This window comes from Saccopteryx leptura, chromosome 5 (genome assembly GCF_036850995.1).
Source record: "Saccopteryx leptura isolate mSacLep1 chromosome 5, mSacLep1_pri_phased_curated, whole genome shotgun sequence".
Lineage (NCBI taxonomy): Eukaryota > Metazoa > Chordata > Mammalia > Chiroptera > Emballonuridae > Saccopteryx > Saccopteryx leptura.
The window spans coordinates 210120988-210139256 of NC_089507.1; the positions used below are offsets into that span (position 1 = coordinate 210120988).

The 18269-nt window shown below is 53.7% G+C and overlaps 1 protein-coding gene across 1 annotated transcript in view; it reads left to right on the forward strand.

Annotated features, from left to right (window-relative positions):
• The first annotated feature begins 203 nt into the window (after nt 1-203).
• LOC136407159 (protein-glutamine gamma-glutamyltransferase 2-like) overlaps nt 204-18269 on the forward strand; it is a 30725-nt gene continuing 12659 nt past the window's right edge. Inside the window, exons 1-6 of the mRNA XM_066387837.1 lie at nt 204-290; nt 3127-3306; nt 8055-8297; nt 11683-11801; nt 13286-13414; nt 14428-14605. Coding sequence (XP_066243934.1) covers nt 281-290; nt 3127-3306; nt 8055-8297; nt 11683-11801; nt 13286-13414; nt 14428-14605 — 859 coding nt within the window. The 5' untranslated portion in view covers nt 204-280. The remainder of the gene's footprint in view (nt 291-3126; nt 3307-8054; nt 8298-11682; nt 11802-13285; nt 13415-14427; nt 14606-18269) is intronic.

The window sequence follows — 18269 nt, forward strand, 5'->3', positions numbered from 1 at the left end:
GCCTGGACACCGCTTCTTCCCTCCCTCCTTAGGGTTCCTGCACCAGCAGGCCAGCCCGCCCAGAGAGTGGGCTCAGACCCGGCCATAGCGGCCTCACCTGGTCCCCGCCTTCGCTCCGCCCCTCCCCGCCCCGCCCTCCCCACCCCGGGCCCGCCCCAAAGCGGGCTATAAGTTCTTTGCTCTCAGCCTCCTCAACATAGCCTGCTGCCTGTGGTCTGCATTTGAAGGTCCCACCACCAGTCCGGTCACCAGTCTGAGGAGACAGCGCCACCATCCGATCATGGCTGTGGGTGAGTATTAGGGTCAGAGATGCTGCCACTCAGGGGCCCCTGTGCCTGGCTGTCCCTCCCTGGTTGCCGTGGTATGCCAGTGCAGTGGGGGTCAGGACAGGCTGGGGCTCCATCTTGGAGAGCAATGTGAGTCCTGGCTGGGCTTGGGGCCCCGGTTTCCCCATCCCCAGGACAGAATCATTAACCCCTGCCTCCCTGGGTCAGATGAGGCAATGGAACATAAAGGTGTGTTGTAAACTGTAAAGTACTGTGCCAGCGGGTCCATTGCTGGTGTCCTTAGTTAATCGGCTGGGTCCCTGCTGTGTGTCACGTGCCATAAGCTGTGCAGGGGTGGCTGGCCTGGCCTCAGAACACTTAGCATTGTGTGTCCCCGCCGGCTGTGAGGTGTGCACTCTGCCCCTGGTAGTGCCATGCCAAACCGGGCTCACTACTTGGACCCAGGGGCCAGAGAGAAGCTTCCAGCATCCAGTGGGGTTGTGGCTGAGAGCAGGCATGTTCTGTCAGGTCCCTTCCGGCTCCCAAGCTCTGCAACCCTAGTCCTTGGGCACTTGTTGAGTTTCAGCTTCCCCTTCTGTAAAACATGGGTGCTGGTGCCAGCCCTTGGCACATCTGTGAGGATGAGGAGGAGTGGAGAAGGGGCTCGATTATTTCTCTACCTGCCATCCCCACCCACCCCCGACACACACAGGCAGCACCACCATCCTAGGAGAGTGAATTTCTACAATGAAGGATGTCCCTGCAGTGATGCTCCTGGACCCAGCATCCCGGCTGGCTCTTGGGTCAAGGCCATTTGCAAATGACCTCTGTGCCACTGCAGTCCCCAGGAAGGAGCTTCGGGGAGAAGGAAGGTGGAGAGGGACATGGGGCATCCGGAGCAGGGATGAGTGGGAGGAACTATGCACCTGCCTGACCTGCACTGTCATCTCAGGCTTCCTTTGTCCCTCTCTGAGACCCAATTCCCAATGTTTGGGATCAAAAACCAACTCAAGGCTGGCTGGGACATATTGCCGATGTGGCCACTTTTCCCTAGTGCAGCTTCTTATCACTGTCCCCAGTGGTGGGGCTCCGTGGGACCTAGAGCTTGGAGACGCCCGTTGTGATGAGCCTCCTGCCCCATTGCTAGGGGGGCTACTTCCTACAAGAGTGCCCCCGGTGGGAAGACTTCAGCTCCTTCCTCAGTGCAGACAATCCATGATCACAGAGCCTCGTGTTCCTGCACCTTTGTAGCTGGGCGGGATGTTCAGAAAGCCTTCTTCAGACAATAGCCTGAGAGCAGGGGTTGCCCATCTATCTGAGGTCTCCCAGGGACACAGCAGGGTTCTCTTTCCTGCTTAAGCAGCCACCAAAGTTCTTTCTTCCTTGTGGACGTCCCTCCTGCTGTCATTGCTAGTGGTCAGCTTCTGGATGCCCTTCCCCAGCTGGAGAATAACCCAAGACTTTGTGAGAGAGAGGAAGGGAGGAGCGGGGAGGATGGGAAGGAACCCTGAGCTTTGAGTGGCGTGGTTACCAGTGCAGGCTCCGGAATCTACCACCCTGGCTTTGCTTCCCAAAGCGGCCATTTGCCGTGGACCCTGGGCCCCGTGGTGTCTCTCTCTGTAGCCACTGGGCACTGTGCCCCTCACCATTGGGACATTCTGTGGCAGGAGGCAGGCGACTTGAATCAATGGCCCAGTGGCAGGATTGACTTACAGGGTGACTTTGGGTGATCCCTACTCTTGGGCCTCAGTTGGCCCACATACTCCCCAAGGGCCCCACAACTCTGAGAGTCTGCCTTGGCCACGTCCCCAATCTTGACCTTGAGCTTGCCTAGGTTTATGAGGTTTGTGCTTGCCTGAGACCCCTACCCACCTGATCACCCCGACCCCTGCCCTTGTCTTCAGCGCCCTCTGAAAATATAAGTAGAACTTTCACATATCAAGCTCCTGCCCTGGGTTAGACCCTGGGGAAAGAGTGACCCCACATCCTCAGCTCGAACTCACGGCAGTCCTTGAGGCTTCAGCAAAGGAGGCACAGAGAGGGAAAGACACCCGTCTAGGGTCACACAGCGGGACAGCAGAACTGAAACCTAGGTCCAGAAGACTCCAGAATCCCTGCCATTTTCAACACTTTTTGAATGGAGAATACTGAACATACATAAAGTAGAGAGAATGGTGTAATAAATGTGTATATTCTCATCAGTCTCCACCAGCACTGACCTCCTGCACCCCCCCTATGACGCCCTCCCCATTACGTATTTGGGAAGCATTATTACTTCATCGTACATATCTCAGTATATGTCTCTAAAGGATAAGGACTCTTTTTTAGACATAAACAAATTAACAAAAATTCCTCAGTATTACCATTACTGCCTCGGTATTTAAATTTCCAGTGGTCTCATGTATGTAATAAATATTTTTAAATAGGATTGTTTTTTTTTTCATCTAAATAAGACTCATGCAGCACAAGGGGTTAGAATGTCCCTTAAGTTCCTCTTAATCTACAGGTTCTCCCTTCAACTTTCTTTCCCATTTTTTTCTTGCAGTTTAGTTTGCTGAGTGTAAGTGTTGATTGTGTTGGTTGTTTACCATGGTCCTTGGCTAGGGTCCTCTGTATTTCCCATCAATGGGAAATTGAAACTGAAAGGCAATACCTGGGTGATTGTACCAAATACCACCCCTGCTTTAATCAAAAGAACCCCCCACCACCTCCATCACCACCACCACTAGTCACAGCAGTGTAGCTCGCGTGTACTAATCATTTATTATTCACCTGGCACTGCGCTAAGCCAAGGTGCATGCTGGGAGTCACAGCGGCTGAAGGAGGCCACCCAGGCTCATGCCCTTCCCTGTCTCCGTAGATCTGCTTGTGGAGAGATGGGACCTGGAGCTGGAAGCCAACGGCCGTGACCACCACACGGCTGACCTGTGCCGGGAGAGGCTGGTGGTGCGGCGGGGCCAGCACTTTTGGCTCAAGTTGTACCTTAAGGGCAGAAACTACGAGGCTGGCGTGGACAGCCTCACCTTCAGTGTTGTGACTGGTAAGTACACACCCCTCCACCCTGAGCTTGTCCTGTTCTCTGTTTTCATTATTCCCTGAGAGATGACAGAAGTGCGGGGTCCATTCCTCTTTGTCCCCTGAAAACCTCCCAGTGGTCACCAGTACCATTTCAGGGATGAGGGCACTGATATCTGGAAAGTTGCGAGATGTCACCCAGCTTTGTTAGATAAGTCTGTGCTCTTGGACACCTGGAATCCTAAAAACCTGTTGTCATCAGGGTTGGGATCAAGATCTTACGTTTTCTTTCCCACATCAAAACAACTTTCCAGCTTTTATCACTAGCTGCTTCCCAAAATCCATGGCCTCTGGGATCAAGCCCAGATCAGGTCTGGATGTTGGAGAGAACTCAGCTCACTCCAGCCCTTGGGAGGCTGCCTCTGGCTCCGGGGCTGCATGAACATCCCTGGGTTCTGGTATAGACTGGGCTACCTACCTGCTGTGTGACCTGAGGCAAGTTACTTACCCTCTCTGAGCCTTAGTTTTATCATGTGAAAAGCAGTCATGGTGAAATAAGAAGGACCTGACTTAGGGGGGTGCCCTATAGACGTTAGCAGCTGTTGCTGATCTTGGTCCAGGGGCTTCAGCAATGAGCAAAGGGACATTGAAGCCCCAGCCACCCTGTCCCCAGATGCGCAGTTCCCAATCCTGGGAAAGTGGCCTTGAATGCCAAATCACTTGCTTTGGTTTCTGGTGGGAACCACTCCCTTGAGTTCAGTGAAAGGCCAATTGGCTGGAACTCCAGCCCAAGGGTGAAAAGGCCAGCTTGATCTGAGGTCCCTGAGGGCAGCTGGAGCAGCAAACAGGACCTGCAGCACCTGGCTGGGGTCTGCATTTACCTGGGAAGCCGTTTGATAAGGCTTATCTGGTGCTCGCAGACTGGCAGGGATGTCCCTTCATCCCTTTCCTCCCTCCTTCCCCCTTCCCTCCGGGCAGGGACACACCCACCGCCTAAGGGAACCCACACCCACACACACCAGCACCCAGTGGACCCCTTTAAATGGAGGGGCCTCCAGCTAGTATCTGATCTTCCCAGCCTCAGTTCCCCTTCTGTAAAGGGGCAGTTCAGAGTATAGGACAGTGGTGCTTTGTGAAGAGTCAGGCGTAAAATGATGAAAATCTCATCTATGGAGCACCTACTCTTTGTGTGCTCATTCTAAATGTGCCCATCTTGGAAGCCTAAGGAGTTCCCATTTTACAGATGGGAACACTGGGGCTCAGAAAGGTCAAGTTACTTGCTCAAGTCACCCAGTGAGTAGGGGCAAAATAGAATCCAAAGCCGACCCTAGAGTTGAAGTTTTTCATGACTGTGACCCCACAGGAGGGGGCCTCAGTTTCTTCTTCTGTGAATGGGATGGTGGAGGAGCTACCAGCCTGGGCAGCCCCTGATTTCCTGCTTTCATTTTTCCCTGCCTCCTGAGCCTGGAGACCCCCACTGGGGAGCATCCTCTGGGAATGAGAGGTGCCATTGGGGACAACCCGGAGACTAGAAACCTGAGTTTGGGTGCTAACTCTGCCACAGGCCCCTGGGGCAGCCTGGGGAGCCCCTTCTTTCTCAGCCTCAGTTTCCCCATTCCAAGGGGGCCTAGGAGATGCGGGGAGTGAGGGACGGCTGTGACCACTCCTAGAGCTGCCCATGGAGGTCCAGCGGCCAGAGGCTGGAGGGGAGCTGGGGAGACAGACACTTAGAGGTCTGTGGGTCCAATAGCAAGGGGGCTTCAGACGGGCTCCGTGGGGATGGCAGAGGACCAGGGTCACATCCTGTTTAGAGCCTGGGTTTCTTTTTCTGAACGGGAAGAAGGACGCTAGCAGGTGGAGGAACCAGGCAGGAAAGGAGGGTCCATGGGGAGCACCCACCTGATTCCTGTTCATGCTCCCAGTGGGCAAACTGCGAGGGGTGGGTGTAAGGCCAGGAGCCACGGCCAGGGCCACCATCACAGCAGCCCGGCCCATGCAGGTTCGCATTGGATTCGGACAGTCGGTAAAGAAACCATGGAGCCAAAAACTGGTGGGCCATAGCCTTTAATCCTACCTTGCACCCGGCGGGCAAGTAAAAACATACACTGGGCTCCAAAACCCAGTCATACTCAGTGCTCACAAAGCCACTGACTTATCCGGGTTTCCTAGAATCAAAGGTTTCTAGCTCACCAGCCTTCTTCTCCTCAGTTCCCCATCTCCTGCCTTATCCCAGATACAAACTCTGTACAAACTGGCATCTCACTCAGCACTCCACCATCTTGGCTGCTTTTCCTGGCCTCCTCCACGTGGCCGCCTTCCGCTGCTGGCTCTACTTTCTCTGCTCTCTCATGCTAATCTCAGGAACCAAGAGCCAAACTCCCGCTCCGTTCCCATTTTATAGTGTAGAAATCCAAACCCTTAATCCAATATACATAATAGGGAAGTCTCTTAATACAAAGTCACTTCTTTGAGGCATGATAGGATTGTACCACCTTACACCAAAAAGGGTAGGAAAGGCTTAATCCCAAAACCAAGCCCCAGGCTACAAGGATTCTGCCTGCCTTTAGCCCACCCCAACACACATTAATATCACCTGGGCAACGGCCTCTTTAACAAAGTGAGCATAATACATTTTATCTGCCCAACAATCCACCCCTATGCTCACTTTACTACCCACAATTTATACCACCGGCATCCCTGTGCAAGGAAATTAGAACATTACACAAATTACAACAGCAAAAATCATACAGTTTCAACAATTACAAAGGTACACTTCACCAGTCTCTGAGCACTTTGCCCAAAGCGCAAAATGTCCTCGGCCTATGGGAAAAGCTTCCCGGGGCAGGGGAGTGCTTCCAGCAAAGCCACCCCCCACCCCCATCAGGGTATTTCACATTGTCCAAAATCCGTAATCCGTAAATCCATCCAACAAAGGAGCCAATGCCCACTCCGGTCGTAGTCCAGGAAACCAGTCCACGCACATGGGGCATCAGCCACCCCCTTCATCCCTGCCGTCCTGGCAGGTCTTACACTGTCCCAAAGAGGGGCACGTGGCAATGGCAGTCAGCATTTCCATCTCTGCTCCGGAAAGCATGTCCAGCCCTATTTCCCAAAATCGCAGACCTACCAGGGCCAAAGTAGGTGCTCCTTCCAGCTGTGCTTTCACCTTCTGGAGACTGCGGATTGCAACTCCAGTCCGATTCTCCTCATCCTCCAAAGAGGGACTGAAAACACCAGCTCCGGCTGCCGGGCTCGAGCCTCCGTCTGCTGCCGCCTTCTGCTCCGCAGACCTTGCAGCTCCGGACCCGGCCTCAGCTTCAGCTTCAGCCTCAGCCTCAGCCTCAGCCTCAGCCTCAGCCCCGGCCTCCTGCCACTGCTGGCTCTCCGCAACATCCAGGGCAAGCTGCAACTCACGAACCTCTGAATCCTCCTCCAGTGTTTGCTCCATTTCCAGGCGAATCTCGAACACCTGGTCGGCCTCCTCCTCCAGCATTTCCTCCAGCTCCAGGGTCAGCATTGGTTTCTCCTGCGTTTGCTCCATCTCCTTCCGCTGCTCGGTTTGCAGGTCCCAGGCAGCCTCTCCCACAGAGCTCTCGGTTTCCTCACGCATGGCTGTAAAAGTCAGCCAGCCTACGATCCCCAAAAGGACAGCCATGGGGAACCCTAACACTAGCCAGTCCTCTACTCCACCACTCAAAGGCTCCTTGCCGATCTGTATCGAATCCTGCCACAGACTACACCAAATGTAAAGCCAGAAGCCACGGCCACTACTACTATCACAGCAGCCTGGCCCATGCAGGTTCGCATTGGATTCGGACAGTCGGTAAAGAAACAATGGAGCCAAAAACTGGTGGGCCATAGTCTTTAATCCTACCTTGCACCCGGCGGGCAAGTAAAAACATACACTGGGCTCCAAAACCCAGTCATACTCAGTGCTCACAAAGCCACTGACTTATCCGGGTTTCCTAGAATCAAAGGTTTCTAGCTCACCAGCCTTCTTCTCCTCAGTTCCCCATCTCCTGCCTTATCCCAGATACAAACTCTGTACAAACTGGCATCTCACTCAGCACTCCACCATCTTGGCTGCTTTTCCTGGCCTCCTCCACGTGGCCGCCTTCCGCTGCTGGCTCTACTTTCTCTGCTCTCTCATGCTAATCTCAGGAACCAAGAGCCAAACTCCCGCTCCGTTCCCATTTTATAGTGTAGAAATCCAAACCCTTAATCCAATATACATAATAGGGAAGTCTCTTAATACAAAGTCACTTCTCTGAGGCATGATAGGATTGTACCACCTTACACCAAAAAGGGTAGGAAAGGCTTAATCCCAAAACCAAGCCCCAGGCTACAAGGATTCTGCCTGCCTTTAGCCCACCCCAACACACATTAATATCACCTGGGCAACGGCCTCTTTAACAAAGTGAGCATAATACATTTTATCTGCCCAACAGTGGGCGTGTCCAGTGTCATGCCAGCCCAGAGCAGTGTGACGGAGACCCTGCCCCCGGCAGCTCTGAGCCCCTCCCGGGAGGGATGGCCCTGCTTGAGGACCTGCAGGTTTCCATGCATTGCCACAAAACCACCCTGCAAGGTTGGGGTTCGATCCCCACTTTACAGATGGGCACACGGAGGCTCAGGGAGATGAAATCTCTCGCCGCAGTTCTCTCAATGGTTAGTGGCAGAACTAGGCCTTGAATCCAGGCCCAAGGACCCGCGGCTCCCTCCCTCCCTGCCTGCCCACCCCTGGCTCATGGTCCCTGCTTTCTCCTTCTGCAGGCCCAGCCCCCAGCGAGGAGGCTGGGACCAAGGCCCGCTTCCCGCTCTCCGACGCTGTGGACGAGGGCACCTGGACGGCCTCTGTGGTGGACCAGCAGGACTGTGTCCTGTCGCTGCTGCTCAGGGCCCCGGCCCACGCCCCCATCGGCCTCTACCGCCTCAGCCTGGAGGCCTCCACCGGCTACCAGGGCTCTAGCTACATGCTGGGCCACTTCACCCTGCTCTTCAACACCTGGTGCCCAGGTGAGTCGCACTGTGCCCATGGGAGGGTGGGGATGGGCAGGGCTAGACCCACCCATGGGGGCCACGGGTGGGGGAACGGAGCAGAAGAGACATGAGTGTGGATGAGTGAGGCCCACTCTGTGCAGCACCATGCACAGCCTCCCAAACCCTAGATTACGACACTTTTTACCATTTACAAAGGAGACGGACTTGCAGAAGCAAAATGACTTGCCCACAGCCTCAGGGCTACCATGTGACCTCACCCCACGTCTAGGCCCATATGTTCCCATGGCACTCTGAGCTGAGCATGGAGGAGGCCTGGGCTCAGAATCCCGGTTCAGGAATGGGGTGCCCAGGGCCACGGCTCCCCGCCACGGGGCTCTGTTTTACATCTCACCAGGCTGGCTTGGGGAGGGGGAAACTGAGGCAGGTGGAGGGGTGGGGTAGCCAGGAGAGGTGGGTGGGAGCAGTTGTGTTATCTGAGTGTCTCCTCATCCCACGCTCGCCATCATTCCCCCCTCCATCCCGAGGGGACAGGTCGGCGTCCTCGTGTCACGGACAGGACACGAAGCTCAGGGAAGTTGAGTGGCTTTTTTGGCAGCTCCTTGAGTAAGCACGAGGACCACACTGGACAGAACTAGAGTCAGAGGGAAGAGAGGGGAAGGACTGGGGCCGACTCGAGCAGATGGGAGAAGGCACGGGGCCGCCACGGCACTTCCTGGGCCTCAGTTTCCCCATCTGACTAACGAGGCAGCCAGAGCTGTCTCCTTCCTGCTCCTACACAGCAAGGCAGAGGGAGATGCCTGCGGGCGGGCCTCCGCCTAGGCATTGGGTGTCCCCCTCAAAGCCAGGGCCCAGGGCAGACAGTCTGGCCTCTGCAGCACCAGAGAGCCAGCTTCTCACAGGGACACTGCTTCATTTTATTTTCTTCTCCATTTTGGGGCATTTTTGTCACCTATTTGAGCAGAAAGATTTTTTTTTAATTTTCTCCTTTACATACTTGGGCTTTTATTTCTTATTATAACCGTGAGACAGGAGAACGTCCCCACTATAAAAGCCTCAAGCACTACAGAGAAACAGCAAGCCCTGGACTGCCCTCCCCGGGGAGCCCCATTATTAGCCATGGTGGAGGGCTCATCCCCTCAGATTAGGGTGCACGTGCCTGGACACGTCACCGCCTTCCTGAGGGGCTCTGCCTCTCTTACACATAGAAGGACCCCATGTATACAACAGCCTGCTGGGCTGTGTTTGCTCTACAACCCGTCTTAAGGACCTTTCTACACTCATCTGCGTAGTCAGCGGCTCATTCTTTTTTTTTTTTTTTTTTTTTTTTTTTTTTGTATTTTTCTGAAGCTGGAAACAGGGAGAGACAGTCAGACAGACTACCGCATGCGCCCGACTAGGATCCACCCGGCACGCCCACCATGGGGCGATGCTCTGCCCCTCCAGGGGGCGATGCTCTGCCCCTCCGGGGCATCGCTCTGCCGCGACCAGAGCCACTCTAGCGCCTGGAGCAGAGGCCAAGGAGCCATCCCCAGCGCCCGGGCCATCTTTGCTCCAGTGGAGCCTTAGCTGCGGGAGGGGAAGAGAGAGACAGAGAGGAAGGAGGGGGGGGGGGTGGAGAAGCAAATGGGCGCTTCTCCTATGTGCCCTGGCCGGGAATCAAACCTGAGTTCCCCGCACGCCAGGCCGGCGCTCTACCGCTGAGCCAACCGGCCAGGAGCGGCTCATTCTTTTTAAGCGACCGCAGTGCTTGGATCTTGCCCATGCAGTTGGTTCCCCTTCCCAGTGGCTCATTACAGGGAGGGTGTTGCAAAGAGCACCCTTGCTCCCATGACCACGTGAAATGGCTTCTCAGGACAGACTCGACCTTGCTGGACGCCCCCGGATGCTGGTTTTGAGTTTGGACCATCTACAGCGCTTACAGCTGGTGGGCAGCCCAGCCCGCAGAGCAGGAACAGGCGGTGTCTCCCCCCCCTCCCCCCTTCCCAATACTGTGGGATTTCAGAGTCCAGGGATGTCCTCCTTCCCCTTGAACTGTCCCCTCCCTGCCCAACGGGTTGGCATGGCGGTCAGCCAAGCAGAACAGTGACTATACTGACCCACATCCCAGGGCGGGATCCTCAAGGAAGTGGTGGAGCTGGTGATTGGGAGGCAGGAAGTTGGGCTCTGTGGGGGAGGGGCCATAGGCAAGGACACTGCGCTCCCTCTGGGGGCAAAGGGCAGGGTCTGCCTATGAAATAGGACCCTCCTGTCCCCGCGTTCCATCATGGAGAGGATCACATGCCAATTCTATGTGAGGCTTCTGTCCCCAGTGCCCCCTCCCTTATGAGATGGAAACCTGACTCGGATGGGAACACACTGTGGGTAGTTCTTTCTTTCCTTTTCTCAGACTGCCAACTGATTATAACCACATAGTTGGCTTATCATAAGGCTAATTTTTATTGCCCCATTTCTGGAATCAAAGAGCAGGATACATAAGACTCAGCCATTTCTACATTGGCCGTCCTCCATGCAGTAGGAGTGGGGTGCTGGTCACTGCACGTGGTCAATGGAGCCCAGGGGTCCGAGGGGTTGGGGGTTCGAGGGATCCGGGCAGCAGCACTGGAGGCCCAGCCTTGGCCGGAGTGTGAATGTGATTTTTCAGACTTTGGTACGCACAGGGCCTGGGGCCACCATACTTTCAGGGACCTGTAAAAATATGTCCATTGCTTTTCTAAACATTGCAATTAGAAAAAATAGTCAATGTTTAGGCCAGAGAATATGCCTTAATATAGAATATGAATATGTTTATCATTAATCCAAGGCAGTCATAAAATATCTTTTGACCCACTAAAGGCATAATGTGGCTCTTGCCAGCCTCAGTTTCCTCATCTGTGAATTAAAGATGGCAAAGGCCAGCCTGACATTAGACCTCCTGCCATCAGCCCTGGCCCCCTCGGCCCCCTCTTCTGTCCTCACCCGTCACAGGGAGCTCAGTGCTCCGCCTTTTCCAGGAGCCGCTACTTTGCTGTCCCTGGTCCTCTTATTTTGGCCTCAGTTCTCTCATTGGTAAAATAGTCGTGAGCCTCAGTTTTTCCATCTGTAAAGTGGGGTTTTCATGGATCCCTTCTGCAGAGGGCTCTTGTGGAGAATAAGCAAGTTAATATATGCTACATGCTTATCACAACTCCTGGCACTTGACAAATGTTGGATAAAAGACAGCCAGCTACTGTTGTTACTAATTGATAACACCTTATATTATTGACGTGGGATTATCCGTTAATGACTAGTTTTTCAGATTAAAAGATAGAGAGGTCTCTGAGACGCCAACCTGGCCCTGGAGAGTTGGCGCCACGGCTGCCATGTCTGTGGGGACCCTGGGGTCACCAAACCAAATCTGAGGCCCCTTCTTTCGCTCCCACAGCGGACGCTGTGTACCTGGACTCAGAGGAGAAGCGGCAGGAATACGTCCTCACCCAACAGGGCTTCATCTACCAGGGTTCTGCCAAGTTCATCAATGGTATACCTTGGAACTTTGGGCAGGTAGGGCCATACCCTGTCCCCACGAATCATCTCAGACCCACTGGTGCTGGGCTGTGGGTCTGAGGCCGTCAAACTGCAAAGGTGTGATTGGCTGGGTCTCAGAGTCGTCCGCCCCCATGCTGTCAGGATTCAAGGTCTCATTCACTCTTTCTCATAAACCTCTGGGTCAGCCCGGGCATGGCTGTCTAGGCTGGTCTTGTCTGACCTCAGCTGGACGGCTCCTTCCTGTTCCATGTGGTTGCCCATCCCCCCAGCAGGCCAGCCTGGGCTGGTTCTCCGAACCAGTGCTTTGTGCCTCGACCATCCAGCCTCCCACAAAAATTCTTGAAATACTGCTGAGAAGAGTCATGAGCAGGAATCACCTCACCCCTGTCCCCTCAACGTCCTGGTGTGAAGGGAGGGAATAACTGTCCACGGGGCTCAGGGCAGCAGTTCCTGAAATAGGCTCCACTTGGGCGGGGCTTGGGCGGACCTGGGCGCATAGTCCACTAGGCAAAGGGAAGCGCACGAGCAAAAGCTTGGAGATGCTGTAGCTACGGCAGCACCATATTTATGAAGGGGCCACAGGAGGCGAAGTGGGAGAAGTCAGCCGTGTTCAGGCTACAAACTGGCTGTCCTGTCAGGCTGATGGCAATAGGGAGCCACAGAAGGACTGAAGCCATGGAGGGAAACCTGTGGTGAGGCCTGGTTCTGGACAAGACAACAAAGATGGGGAACAGGAAACAGACAAAAGATCCTTTGAACATGACAGATGGGTGGTCCAATGGAGGTGACAAGGAGGGCGTCCTACTCTTAATAAAGATAACATTTGTGTTTGTAAGGATGTATAGGTGTGAGCCATACAGAGTGGATGGACAAGCATTGTAAGCAAAGGAAATAGCAAGTGCAAAGGCCCTGAGGTCAGGGTGAGAGTGGGGAGAGATGAGATCAAAGTGGGGGGATTCCCCAGACAGAGATCACAAAAGGACTTGCAGGCCACAGGAAAAGTCTAGATTTTACTCTGAGTGTCGCAGAAACAGAGGGGTGATGAGATTAGATGTATATCTGTATAATCTACATCAGTTCCAATCAGAGCACTATGAGGGGATATGGTGGGGGAGGAGGGGACACTCATCTGCTCTGCAGGGTGAGTCAGGCTTTAGTGAAAGTGGGAACTAGGGCCTGAGGTGACCTTGAGGGTACGGAAGTCCGCGGATGCTAAGCTCCCCACTCTGTCGTCCTTACTCCAAATTCCCAGGACCTTCCAATCAAGCCATAAATGCAGGCACCCCCTTTCCCATTCTCACAACTCGATGTTTGTTCTACCTGCCACCTCCCTCCTGGTCCAGCAGAAGAGGGCATCACAGAGATGGGGCAGATCACACCCAAGCTTCCCAGTCTCTGTGAGACAGAGCTCCTACAGCTGCTAGGCTTCAAGGCAGACTTCCTGGAGGAGGTGACTTCTCACCTTTTCCCCCATCCCTCTTTTGTTTCCTTTCACACAGTTTGAAGATGAGATTCTAGACATATGCCTATTGCTCCTGGATGTCAACCCCAAGTTCCAGAAGAACAGCGGGCGTGACTGCTCCCGCCGCAGCAGGCCCATCTATGTGGGCCGGGTGGTGAGCGCCATGGTGAGTCAGCAGCATGGCCCACCCCGGGCCATGACAGGGTGCTGTGGGGGTACCCAGGAGATGGGTGAGTCTCAGCTAAGAGACCTTATATTTAAAAGACAAAATTTACTCACATGACGGTAATGCCATGTGATTCCTCAAAGCAATTCATTCAATAAATATTTATCAAGTGCCACTATGTCCTAAGCACTGGGGAAACAGCCGGGTATAAGACATGTGTGGTCTGTAACTTTATAGAGTTTATATTCTAGTGGGAGGATGGGCGGAGAAGGACATTAAACAGCGTGTCATGTGAATTAGTGCGTAGTCATAAATAATGATGTAGACGCTGAAGGGACCCAGATGTGAGAGTGTCTGACCGCAGGGCCTAACCTCAGTGAGGGGTCAGGGGAACCTCCCTAAGTGACGATCCCTGAGTTGATATAATGACTAGGGGGAGAGTATTCAGACAGTGGGTATGCCTGTGCAAAGGCCCTGAGGAGGGTCCAGCTTTGGCAGGTTTGAGGAGCAGAAAGGAGGCCAGTGTGGCAGAACAGAGTGAGCAGGGGTGGGGTAGGAGGGGCGGGGTGCAAGCAGGACCTCAGAGCTGGGCGGGGGCCAGGCCACACAGGCTTTGTGGGGTGGTCAGAAGCCTGGATTTGTTCTTGAAGGAATGGGAGTTGGGGGAATGACACAGTCAGGGCAGGGGCCAGAACTGGTCTTTGTACAACTCAGATCACGCTGTGTCATTCCTGTCGCCCGCCCGTAGACAAATTCACATCTCCAGCATCGCCTTCATGACCTTGACCTCTCTCTACCTCCTCCCTCCCCCTTCTTTTTCCTGTATCCCAGGCTCCAGCCCCAACTATCCCGATGTACCACAGTCTGTCACACCTTGGTCCCTCTGTACCTGCTGTTCCCTCAGCCTGACACTCCCTTCCCTGCCTTTTACTAAATGCTGAACTTGTGCACAACCTGTCGCAGCCACTGCCCTCTCCGCAGACGTGGTCCCTCTGATTCCCTGCTTGTTGCAGGTCAACTGCAACGACGACCAGGGTGTGCTGCAGGGACGCTGGAAAGGCAGCTACGTGGATGGCATCAGCCCCAAGTCCTGGACCGGCAGTGTGGACATCCTGCGGCGCTGGAAGAGAAGTGGCTGCCAGAAGGTCAAGTACGGCCAGTGCTGGGTCTTCGCTGCTGTGGCCTGCACGGGTGAGCTGCACACCGGGGTCTGGGGAGGGCCTGGAACCTTCCCTCGGCTCCGTGAACCTTACAAGGGAGCACAGAGAGCCCTGGAATGGGAATCAAGAGACCCTGGTCTTGTCCTACCTCTTCCACCAAAGCTATCAATGTACTGTGTGGCCCGGAGCGAGTGGCTGTGTCTCTCTGTTCCTTTTTCCAACAATAAGGAATATCATCTGGGAGGCAGCCCAGGCTCAGGTTGAGAATACTGACTTTAGAGCCAGATACGCCTGAGTTGAAAATCCCTACTTTTCCATTCCCCTGCTCCAAGACCTTGAGGAAAGGACTCTTTCTTTTCTTTCTTCTTTCTTTCTTTCTTTCTTTCTTTCTCTCTCTCTCTCTTTCTTTCTTTCTTTCTTTCTTTCTTTCTTTCTTTCTTTCTTTCTTCTTTCTTTCTTTCTTTCTTTCTTTCTTTCCTTTCTTTCTTTCTTTCTTTCTTTCTTTCTTTCTTTCTTTCTTTCTTTTCTTTCCTTTCTTTCTTTCTTTCTTTCTTTCTTTCTTTCTCTTTCTTTCTTTCTTTCTTTCTTTCTTTCTTTCTTTCTTTCTTTCTTTCTTTCTTTCTTTCCTTTCTTCTTTCTTTCTTTCTTTCTTTCTTTCTTTCTTTCTTTCTCTTTCTTTCTTTCTTTCTTTCTTTCTTCCTTCCTTCCTTCCTTCCTTCCTTCCTTCCTTCCTTCCCTCCCTCCCTCCCTCCTTCCTTCCCTCCCTCCCTCCCTCCTTCCTTCCCTCCTTCCTTCCTTCCTTCCTTCCTTCCTTCCTTCCCTCCTTCCTTCCCTTCTTCCTTTCTTTCTTTCTTTTTTCTTTCTTTCTTTCTCTCTCTCTCTCTCTCTCTCTCTCTCTCTCTCTCCCTCCCTCCCTCCCTCCTTTCTTTCTTTCTTTCTTTTGTATTTTTCTGAAGCTGGAAATGGGGAGAGACAGTCAGACAGACTCCTGCATGTGCCCGACCGGGATCCATCCGGCACACCCACCAGGGGCGACGCTCTGCCCACCAGGGGGCGATGCTCTGCCACTCCAGGGCTTCGCTCTGCCGCGACCAGAGCCACTCTAGCGCCTGGGGCAGAGGCCAAGGAGCCATCCCCAGCGTCTGGGCCATCTTTGCTCCAATGGAGCCTTGCCTGCAGGGTTAGCTGCTGACCTTGCCCTTGGCTATCCTCTCCCCATGGCCAAGGCTGAGTCAGGGTCCTTGCAGCCTCCTCCCAGGAGAGGTATGTGATAAAGCCAGAAGCTGGGCAGATGGGGGCTGTCTTATTCCCATCATCCCAGGGTTTCTTTGGGAACCCTAATTCCATGGGCACTGAGTCTGACTGCCTGCTTTGATCCCAGCTCTATCTCCAATCCCTGGGTGGCCTTGGAGAAGAGAATTGTTGTCTTCAGGCCTCAGTTTCCTCACCTGTAGAATGGAGACAATGGTGACTGACTAATTCACGGGAAGCTTGTGGGACCTGAAGATGTCCCTGAGCATCTGGCTCAGGTCAGGTTTGGGTTAGAGGTTTTCAGGGGAAGCTGTGATCCTTCAGCCGAATTCTGGGGCATTTTCTCAATGTCTGCGAGTTGGCCAACACTGACTCGACAGACGATGGCAGTAATGGGTGCTGTGACACATTTTGCTTGTCCACCCTGGACACTGGGCAGACGAGACCGCCCACACCCAGCGCCTGTCTGAATCACCACAACATCCTGACAAGTTGCTATTATTAGCTCCTCTTAAGAGGAGGAAGTGGAGGCTCAGAGAGGGGAAGTGGCTTGCCCAAGGTCACACAGCTAGGCTTGGAAGCAGGTGTGCTTGACTCTGGGGCAGCCTCCTGGCCTTAGACCGTGCTGATGAGGCTTCCCGGGACACCGTCCCTGGGGATAGGAGTGATGTCCTGCTCCTTGAGCAGTGGGGACAGGAGTCTGCTGGCATGGCTGAGCTAGGCCTGGGGTTGGTTACCAGCCTTCGCTAAGGGCAGCAGTGAGTCTGGCCTCTGCCCAAGCCTCAGGGCACAGGAACCAAGCAAGAGGTGGAGATTCGAAACTGCTCCTTGCCCTCCTCCCAGCTCCCACACTCCGGGCCAGAATCTGGGCCATCTGGGAGGCTGCTGCCCTGGTTCATGGCGGGCAGAGGTCACACCCCTGCCCGTTCCCCCTGACTCAGCGACTCAACCACAACCAAAACTAAAAGTGATCCTGACCAGGCGGTGGCGCAGAGAATAGAGCATCGGCCTGGGATCCTGAGGACCCAGGTTCAAAACCCTGAGGTCACGGTCACCGGCTTGAGCATGGGATTACAGACGTGACCCCATGGTCACTGGTTTGAGCAAGGGGTCACTGGCTCGGCTGGAGCCCCAAATCAAGGCACATTTGAGAAAGTAGTCAGTGAACAACGAAGGTGCCAGAACTATGAGTTGATGCTTCTCATCTCTCTCCCTTCCTGTCTCTCTCTTCTCTCTCTCTCTGTCTCTGTCTCTTTCGGGGGAAAAAATAAAAACTAAAAGTGAAACAAAAATCCTATAGGTTTCATTTAGTAGAGCAGTTTTGTTTCTTTTTTTAGATATTTGCTTTGTTTATCCTACCCTGAGAATATGTTACTTTTACAATATACATTAAAAAGCCCATATAAAATGACGGAGTAGAAGTTCCCATAATGCCATCTGTCAGGAGCACCCAGCACCGCCGGGGGGCAAGACTCATGCCCAGGGTTTCCTCCTCGGCCTGTGGATGCATTGCTACGGCCTCTCTCTGTGCTTTGGCATAAATGCACGGCCTCCTCAACCGCGGTGGTGTCCCAACACCCTCCCACACAGCACCTATACGCTGGCCCCATTTTATAGAAGAGGAAACAAGGCCCAGAGAGGTGAAGGGACTGTCCCTAGGCCACACAACTGGAAACAGCTGGGGCTTAAATGGAAGGTCTCCTGGCTGCTGTTCGCTCTTCTGCCTGTTTCACTGCTGCCTGCTCTGAATCTCTGTCATTCCTTCCCTTCCCCCTTCCTCCTCCTCTCTCCACTTCATCCACACCTTCATCCTGTTTGACAAAATAGTCTGTGCCGGGCCCATGCTGGGCTCTAGGGATACAAAATAGGACAGACCCCTCACTACCCTCGGAGGACTAATTAAAGAACCCCTCACAGGTTCATACACTGGGAATGATGATGAATCCCCAGTCTTAGCATGAATGCAAATGATGGGGCAATTTAAATCTGGCAAGGTAGTGTTTCTGGAGGAGGAAACAGCATATGCCAATGCCCTGTGGCTGGTGGGAGCGTGGCGTGCTGGGGGAGCAGTGAGGAGGCTGGTGTAGCTAGAGCAAATGTGCTGGAGCACAATCAGGGGCCAGACCCTGCAAGGCCAAGGGACCCAGCTTGAGGTCTGCCTTTGACCTTGAGGTCCATGGGCAGCCACTGAAGGTTTAGCAGAGGAGTGTTGATGTCAGATTTGCATTTTAGTCTTCTGTTAGCTGTGATATGAAGGGGACAGAGCGGACAGGGGGCGACTAGCAGGGTGGGTACCATTGTCCAGGTAAGGTGATGGCACATACCCTCACCACCTAGACAGTGGGTACGTTGTACACTGGGGTACAGACAGGCATGTGGAGTCCCAAAGCAGGGAAGATGTCTCCAGATCCTCAGCCCAGTCCCTAATCCCTCTCTGCATTGTG